This window comes from Fragaria vesca, linkage group LG6 (genome assembly GCF_000184155.1).
Source record: "Fragaria vesca subsp. vesca linkage group LG6, FraVesHawaii_1.0, whole genome shotgun sequence".
Lineage (NCBI taxonomy): Eukaryota > Viridiplantae > Streptophyta > Magnoliopsida > Rosales > Rosaceae > Fragaria > Fragaria vesca.
Window position 1 is genome coordinate 24389287 of NC_020496.1, and position 9515 is coordinate 24398801.

The 9515-nt window shown below is 39.3% G+C and overlaps 1 protein-coding gene across 1 annotated transcript; it reads left to right on the forward strand.

Annotated features, from left to right (window-relative positions):
• The first annotated feature begins 973 nt into the window (after window positions 1-973).
• Window positions 974-3907, forward strand: LOC101297461 (AP2-like ethylene-responsive transcription factor AIL1-like). Its single transcript, XM_004303638.1, has 8 exons — window positions 974-1169; window positions 1268-1865; window positions 1967-2049; window positions 2481-2569; window positions 2671-2744; window positions 2864-2914; window positions 3102-3178; window positions 3279-3907. Exons 1-8 carry the CDS (start codon window positions 974-976, stop codon window positions 3827-3829), a joined length of 1719 nt encoding a protein of 572 aa, XP_004303686.1. The 3' UTR covers window positions 3830-3907.
• The last annotated feature ends 5608 nt before the right edge of the window (window positions 3908-9515 follow it).

A 9515-nucleotide genomic window follows, 5' to 3' on the forward strand; every position in this document is an offset into this window, starting at 1 on the left:
CCCCCCCCCCCACCCCCCCCCCCCCACCACACACACACACACACACACACACACACACACATTTCCTTGGTTTTTGGTTCTGGTTCTTCTTTGTCAACCGCATCTCCTTCACGATGTAGGTTTCGATGGTTGGATTATACGGTGTTGTATTTAGGGAGCTCTTCTTTTGTGTTGTGGGTTTCCATTATGCATTGGAATTCAATTGGCATCAGTTACTCGGCATCAACGCTCTTTTGCACTTCTCACTGCCTCATGGCTGCTACTGGAGATAGCGACGACAATGTTAGCGAGCATGGGTGGAGCATGTGGTAGATTTGTTGGTATTGTTGCTTTATTAAATACGGTTATAGGGTCTCCAACCTAAAGATTTGCAAGTTGTTGGTCTCTTATTAGTTTTTTTTAATTTCATCAAGTTGATGACCCATATTTTTTTATTGTTAGTAGATTTTCAGCTTGTCTCGAGTAATAATTATTTATTTTTTCATAAAAAAAAAAATGATGCAGAAAGCTAGAAATATCCGAATACTTTATCGTTCAAACTCGCTCTTAAAGGTATATGTGTCTTTGTGAGTAATTTTGAATTCTCTATTTGTCTACAATATGTCTATGTGCCATGAGTCATGGCCATCACCGCTGCAGAAACTATGACAAAGAAATGAAAGAAGGGGCACAGAGTTCAAGGTTTTCAATACAAAACAGAAACAGACCCAAGAATACAAAGACAGGGGTGCTTTTGTAGTTATATTCACAAATCTGTTTTTGGGTTCACCTCTCAGTATTATTATACAGTATATAGCCATCAAGGACAAATCTAAGGCTTCCATGATGACTGAGAAGTAAATCTATGCAAACAAATGAAAGCAAGTAACTTCCTCCCCACAACAACAATTACTACCATCTTTGAAGTTTGAGCTCAAGATCCCAAAAGCAACCCAAGTTTTTTAGATAGAGAAAACACACAACAAACAAAACCATGAGTAATTGGCTGGGCTTCTCTCTCACTCCCCACCTGAGAATCCATGAAGGGTTTGATGGAAGAGAAGAAGATCAGCAGGAACAAGACCATGGAGTTGTGGGTTTCCCTCCTCACATGTCTGGCATGCCTTTGCGCTCTGATGGCTCTCTTTGCTTTGCTGCTGACCCTTTCAGGCGTCCTGATGGTTCTGAAGGTATTGCACACTTTGCATGTTTAATTTCTTACTGTTGTTCTTGCTCTGCATGTGTTTGATATTGTTCCCAACTCTAACTAAACTTTGATTTTTGGAAGATTGGAGGTCTTATGAGAATAGCATGGTGGGTGCAACAAGTGTTACAAACCCAGTTGATGATGATGAAGAGGGTCCTAAGCTCGAGGATTTCTTGGGAAGCTGCTACTCAAACTCACCTCCTGGTGATGAAACCAAACTTTACTGCCAAAACCAAGAGGACTCTAAAATTAATGTCAATGAGACTCCGAATTTCAGCAACCCCAATAGTGAAATAGAAGCCAATTCCACAGACCCATCTCATCATCAAAGCTTGATTCAGCCATACAGCCATTACTATGCAAACCCACAAAGTGGTGGTGCTCTTGTCCCATGTACCAATGACATGTACAAGTCTTGGTTAGGCCAAACTGTAGTGGTTCCATATGCTGAAGTGAAATCACCATCTGACCCGGAAGACGGTAGCAATAACTTTCAGTCTAATCTCTCACTGACTATGAGTCCAAGCTTGCAAAATGGTGGTGTGCTTCCAATTTCTCAAGTGCAATTGGTGGAGAGCAAGAAAAGACCAGGTGGGAAGTCCTCGGCAAGAGAACCAGTCACTCGCAAGTCTCTTGATACTTTTGGGCAGAGAACTTCTCAGTATCGTGGCGTAACAAGGTGCATAACACTATTACAGTAATTTGTTTCCATTTCTTTACTATGATATTTGCTTTATAAATTTTTGATTAATTTTGTGTTGCTGAAACTGTATGGTTTAGGCATAGATGGACTGGGAGATATGAGGCCCATCTGTGGGATAACAGTTGCAGAAAAGAAGGACAAACAAGGAAAGGAAGGCAAGGTAATTAGAAATCAGAATTTTTTTGTTCTTTTTTCTTTTATGAACTTTCTTTTTCATTTCAATGAAGTCCTCAAGTTATACCCTTCTATTATTATTTTTTTATGGGTACCCTTGTTTGTTAAAGGAATATACTGACTGCCTGGTATTTTCTTACATGCATCTATTTTGTGGATGGGGATCTTATTTCATATCTTCAACACTACTCCTGTACTGCAACTGCAGTTTATCTTGGTAGGTGAAACTCCATTTCCATGTTTGTTTTCGTTATTAGCTTTTGTGGACCTTGTTTTTCTGCAAGAATTTATTTTGGCATTTGAAGTTCTGAACAATTCTAATATAATGTCGAGAAATATATAATATTGTATTGGAATGTGTGCATGGTTTTAATAAAACCTTATATCTCATTCCCTGATCTGCAAAACCATCATCAGGTGGATATGATAAGGAAGAAAGAGCAGCAAAGGCTTATGATTTAGCTGCTCTCAAGTATTGGGGTCCAACTACTCATATTAACTTCCCTGTAAGTAATTTTGGATTTTCTTGATCAAGTTTTCACTTTTATTGTTTTCTCAAAGTAAATGCAATCTGTTTCCAGTTTAATTTTTTGATGTTGCTGTTCAGATCAGCACCTATGAGAAAGAGCTGGAAGAGATGAAGACCATGACAAGGCAAGAATTTGTGGCCAACTTGAGAAGGTATAAACCCTTTGTACCTTTTCAACAGGATCCCCTTTTGGACCATTAATTTTTTTTTTTTTTTTTTTTCTGTTTCTTTGTTTGAACAAGTACTTTGTGGTTCTTATGCATGTCCCCAGGAAAAGCAGTGGGTTTTCAAGAGGAGCTTCAATGTACAGAGGAGTGACAAGGTATGGCAGAAAACCAACTTTAATAATAGAGTTTTCATTATTTAGTATTTACTGCAATTTTGCAGCCTTTTCAATTATCATAGGCAATAATAGGCCAAACATTATTGTGAATTTTTGGACATGCATTTGATATCAGACGTGTAAATTTAGTACATATTGAAAACCACCCATCTCCTATTTTCCTCAGACACCATCAACATGGAAGATGGCAAGCTAGAATTGGAAGGGTTGCTGGAAATAAGGATTTGTACCTTGGAACATTTAGTAAGTTTTTCATTCATAATTCTTTGTTGAAAATAGATAAATTCTAAATAGTTGGGTAATGTACTTAACTACTTATAAAACATTCATAACATCATTTAAGGCACACAAGAAGAAGCAGCTGAGGCTTACGACATAGCAGCAATCAAGTTTAGGGGCACAAGTGCTGTGACCAACTTTGACATGAGTAGGTATGACGTGAAAAGGATTTGCTCAAGCTCCACACTCATTACAAGTGACCTGGCCAAACGCCCATCACCAAAAGACTTGGCCCCAGCAGCACCAAATGATCAAGAGTTCAATTCTTGCGCTTCATCTACTTCTTCGCAACCCCTTTTGGCCATATCAAACGGTGAAGAACCTTGTGATGAGAATCTGGTTGAAATGGTGTGGAATGACAACTCAGCGGCCAACACTGTGACATTGGCTGCGGCTTCAAGCAGCAGGAATTCGTCTTGCCCGCAAAGCCCTAAATGCTGCGAGTATGGACTCAACAGTGACTTTGGTCTCAGCGTAGGTGACTATTCTCATGCTTATTTCAGCTCTCTGCAGGGTGCCAAGTATGAAGATGGCAATGGTGGGAGCGACCATAGCCGGCTCGGGAGTCTCGGTTTAGTTCAGCAGGTTCCTATGTTTGCATTGTGGAATGACTGAGAACAGATGTTGTATGGGGATCCAGAAGTGCAAATTAGTCTCCAGGAATTGGTTAATTTGTGGTGGAAATGAAGTTTATGCTAGGTTCTAGGCACTAGGTAGAGGTGGGCGTAAAAAAAACAATGTTAGAAGGTAATGTGGATTTTAATCGGCCAAGTTCTTACAGTTAATGTTTTGGGGTTAGATATTATTAACTGTAATGGAAATTGCTTCAAAGAAAAACAGAGTTCAGCGGCATCTTTTGAATGATGAAATCTTGGTTATGTTATTTGTTCTATTTGTTCCATTAATATCGTATATGGTATAAGTTTCTGCATGTCCCAAATCCTTTTTTCAGCAGAACGTTTCTACATTTTGGTTGCAAAAGGTTCACTGAAACTTGGTTTTCCAGTTTTCCTACTATGCCTTGAAAACAATCCACAAAATTATGAAATGAGGTGCACGATAATTTCATCTTCTCAACATTACATGAGGCTAGTACTGATAATTTACGCAAGAAAATCCAAAAAGGACGATGTGAATATGAACTACGTACTTGTGTTTCGGGTCAGAGGCTTAGTGGTAGACCTACAAAATAATTTGTTGACACCTGAAGTAATCTAGTAAGAATTTAAAACTTTGTTGTCATTTGGGGAAACCATATGTCCAAGAATAATGTTTGTCATTAGGGTTCATCAACTGTATTCAAGTCTTCAACCCCACCAAAAATGAAGTAGCTATCAGCTAACCATTTAAAGTTGCTGTTTTTGGTATTTATGTATTATGCCATTATTTGTTCTGTGTAGTACTTTTTGAAGATTGAAATAGACAATTCAAACAAAAGTGCGACTCGTGTTGATTATGAAAACAACTGAAGCTAATTGTTGAGAAGTGTAAGTTTTTTTTTTAACTTTTTATCAAACAAAAAATACCCCATATTATCTAATGAGAATATATTTATACTGACAGTCCATAATGAAGTTTAGATAATGTACCGTAATGTGAAACATAGTATATATTTTCAATTAACATAGATTTAATTAAATGAGAAAACTCTTCTAGACATGTTAAACGCGTATATACAATCATAGAACTGAAAAACTAAAGAACGCACGAACCAATATTAAGATTTGCAGCCAACAATTTTATCCAATTTGTACTTCCGAGATTTTCATTGCTAATGTGATGCAAGAGTTCACTTTTAGATTTGTGAATCTCGTAATGATCATTCCTTCCAATTTTCATTCTAACATACCCGTAGTCCATAGAGTTACGATAACACCACCATAAACCGATTTCCTCTGTTTTATCGTATGTTATGTCTAAATTTGAAGGCAAATTCTTGGATTAATCCATTTCCTTGAAGAATAAACTGCCAAAATAAAAAGGTAACAATGAAAATAAAGTAGAGATTGCCATCCCCGTTTGGATAAAATGCGCGGTAGATGAAAGTCAAAGTGGGGACATTTGCCCTTTGACTCATAGAAAGAGAATCCAAGCAGAGGCAAAGTGAGAGAGCCTTAATTTGCGTGCCCGTTGTTGGCTTCTTCTTCTGGCATGGGCTCTCTCTCTCTTTCTCTCTCTCTGTTGGTGTTGGCAGAGGAGTTGATTGTTTTGGCGCGTCGTCCTCCTACTCATCGTCGTCGTCATCATCACGCTCATGACTAGCCATTAGCCCAGCGATTTGCAGAGCTCCTCTGCATGCTTCTTCTGCGCGCAGGCATTTAATTTCCGGCCCCCATGAGTCTCATCAAATCAGACCCAAGTCAGATCCATACTAATCTCGGTTTTAACACCCTAAGTCAAGCCTAGAGATTTATCCTTTCTTTCTTCTTTGAGGAGCTTCAAATCCGAAGGACAAGACACGTTCAGATTGCCAAACTGAATTTCCATTTTTCACATTTCTAGTTCACAACACAAGAACGAAACCCGTTGATCTAATCATCTAAGTTTTTTTCTTCATTAACCTAGAGTAATATGAACATGAACCTCAAGTCCTCAAGCCTCTTCGTTCGAGTTCGCAACTAGCTATGACCTTTAAGAAATGTGAATTTGGGGCTGAGGAATCTTTTAAGTTTTAAACTAGGCAAAGGTCTTGTTTTAGAGTTTTATTGAATCACAAAAGCCTTTTCGAAGGGTGGATGTGTTTATTTTCTAAGAACTAAATTACCCCGAGAAACTGATCCATGCACGATGCATTATGAGAGCAACCCTTGATTGAGTTGATTCTATATTCGATGTTGGTTATGATATGTATGAAAAAAATGGTCCAGAAAAAACCCAAAGCTGCCAAAAGATTAGAAAATTATTTAAAATGTTCTATATCTCAAAAATATTGACTCCAAAAGATTAGAAAATTTATTAAAAATTCATGAGAAACCGAAGATACATATAGATTTATAGGTACATGTAAAAATGCAAGCAACACTTGCACATTAACTGAAAATATACCGAGTTAGCAGGAAATAAGAATAATGTTGTATCTAATAACATCACTGGTAATTTCGAGAATATTATGAAGGATATAATAAGAGAGAATGTTATGATGATTATTTGCTAAAATTTTCGAATATCCAACATTCCAACTATTATTGTTGTAATCCAAGTCCAACTCATTTTGTGTACGGATGTGTTGCAGGAAGAAAATTTAGAGATAGATTTTGGGGCAGGTGGCGGGATCCACTCGAGTATCTAAGCAAAGCACAGACGACCTGACAAGCTGCAGATCCGTATCCAGTAAATAACACACGGAAAGAGACAATGTCTACTCCAAAGGACAATTAAGATGCCCCCTTCCTTCTTCACCAGCACCACCAGAGACATTTCAACATCGATCATTGAAGCTATCCTACTGCCCTCTAAAACCCTACACTGCATGCCCTTTACTTTGAGGCACCTCTAGCACCACCAGTACTAGTCTGAAACTCTGAGCCTCTGAGGCCGGGCTTCAATTAGGGTTTAGAATTAGCAGCTATCAGGGATGGCTTTATTCCGGCCTTTATATATCTTACTTGTGTAGACTAGCTAGAGACTAGAGAGTATGACTAGTCGGATTCTGGGCTCTGTTTGCATGGTCGACGTCTGGGTGTTCTCTGTTCAAGTCTGCAGCAAGTATAGCATCTAAGCTTTACCATGCTGCTATAGGTATTGCTTGCTCTGTGCTTTAATTGGGAATAGGATTTTGGATCTTGCATGAGAAACCTACATATAGGTGGATAGATACTGCAAGCATTGCTTGCGTGTTGCGCCCATTCATTGCTTTCTTTTCTTGATTCTGGCCTTTGATGTAACTCAATCAATCGTTCGTCGATTGTCAAAGTACACAACCAAAGAGATAATAGAGTAGTAAAACTGTAAAAGTAAACACGAAAAAATACACAACATAAATCAAAGATACAAATAATAGAAATTCAAATATATTACACATAACGTCATTGGCTCATATCCGAAATGAAACTTTCCTGAAAATTGAATATATTTCAAGATAGAGTTGCGGCAAACTCACCTAACTGTTTACGACTTTAATAGTTTTTTTACAGATTGGATTAGTTTTGGGTCAATGACACGCTTTGTATAATACAAGATGTGTTTATTGAGAAAACATGTAATATTATACGAGGTTCAGGCTCTATGTCTTCTTGATGCATTCTCAATCTATTATTAATAATAATATAAGGCGGAGGGACACTACTCCAACCTAATGGGAGACCTAATTAGGCCTTGTAAGAACGGACGTTGCCCACTAGCCTTAATTTTAATAATTTTATTCTCACTAATAAAATCAGATTTCAAAATTCTCAAGAGCCAACTTAAAAAAGAAAAAGACAATTATACCCTTAATTATTTAAATAAACTATAATAGACCATTATAAGAACAATAGAAAGTATATTTTAAAATAAATATCTATGACCGGATTCTTCCAACCGATGGCCGTTGACCGTGACTCCGGTGACCGTTGACCGGGATCCGACGCCGTTAACCGGACTCCGGCAACAATTGGCCAAACTCCGACGACAGTTGACCACCTATTGGGGTCAGTATGACCTCCTATTAGGGTCAGTAGGACCTCCTATTAGGGTCAGTAGGACCTAGACCTGTAAATGGACCGGATCTGAAGCGGATCTACCTAGATCCGGATCCGGATCCGTAATAAAAATTTTGGATCCAGATCCGACCCGTTACCCGCAGGATCTTTGATAGCTAGATCCAAATCCGGATCCGGCGGGTTAACAGATACCCGACCAGTTAATCCGATCCGTTTATGATTATAAATATTTTCAAATTTTAAATAATAATTTCTCAATTTTATTATAAATTTTCATAAAACACTAATGAAATATTATTACAAAATAAATGTTTACATCAAAAGTTGAATTACATGGCCAAAATACTTCTTAACAATAAACTAATATATTCAAAATACTAACCCTCCAATGTATTTAGCAAAGAGCATAAAAAAAACATAGGCATCGTAACCTTCAACTTCATCAAATGATCATACTTTAGACGCAATTTAGACGTTTAGGTTATCCAAATAATTATTATATTATTTAATATTTATCAATAATATTATATTTATAAAAATATTATTTAATTATTTTTAAACGGATCCGGGTCCTTAACGGATCGGATCAACCTTGATCCGTATCCGATCCGTTTAATAAACGGGTAAACGGATCCGGGTCCTTAACGGATCAACGGGTCTAATTTTCGATCCAAACCCGTTTAAAAACCATGGATCCGGAGCGGGTCCGGATTAAGATCCAGTCCATTTACAGGTCTAGTAAGACCTCCTATTAGGGTCAGTAGGACCTCCTATTGGGGTCAGTATGCATGGGTCTGTCCGCAGGGGTCAACTAGGGGCAGTAGGAGGGTCTACTTGGGGCAATAGGGGGTCTATTGGGGGCAGTAGGGGGGTCTACTAGGGGCAATAGGGGCAGATGACCTGCGTTTTCTCCATCGCCAAACCCCTCACCAACAACAACAACCAAACCAATATATTTTGCTCTGCCGCATTCAACACAAAACAAATTCATGAATTAATGAGTTATCTACCCTTCACCAATTCAAAATCTAATATCAACCATAACTCCATTTCGGAATCAAATACCATGACCAAAAACCAACACAGTAGTACTTACCTTACAGCCAAAAGTTTTAGGCAAAGTCCTCCAAATTACTCTCTGCACCCAAGGCCCTCCAAATTACTCTCTACACCCAAGGCAGAAGATCACCGCTGCCAACTCCGAAATACGCCCCCGACGGCCAGCTCACCACCACCTCCGACGTCGTTGAGGCCTACACCGTCGTCGTTACCACAGGCATGGTGGCGAAGCGGCTCGTGTTCCTTGGCTCCGGCGACGGCAAGGGAGGCTTCTGGAACCGTGGTGGTTTTGATGCCGAACTCTATGGCGGAGCATGAAGCGACGGCGGGTTAGGCGCGGCAGATGGAGATGCTTCTGGAACCGTGGTGGTTTTGAAGCCGAACTCTGTGGCGGAGCATGAAGCGACGGTGGGTTAGGCGCGGCAGATGGATCCGAGGTCCAGATTCCGATGACGGCGAGGGTTTGACCGAGCAAAGCGGCGGTGGAAGAAGGCGATGGTGAGCTTCTGTTTCGTTTTTCCGGTACGGAGAGAGAGAGAGAGAGAGAGAGAGAGAGAGAGAGAGAGAGAGAGAGAGAGAGAGGAGGAGGAGGAGGAGGAGGA

Coding starts and splice junctions, on each gene's coding strand:
- LOC101297461 (XM_004303638.1), top strand. CDS start 974: ATGAGTAATTGGCTGGGCTTCTCTCTCACTCCCCACCTGAGAATCCAT. Junction 2,570..2,670: donor CTACTCATATTAACTTCCCT/GTAAGTAATTTT, acceptor GTTGCTGTTCAG/ATCAGCACCTATGAGAAAGA. Junction 3,179..3,278: donor TTTGTACCTTGGAACATTTA/GTAAGTTTTTCA, acceptor ACATCATTTAAG/GCACACAAGAAGAAGCAGCT.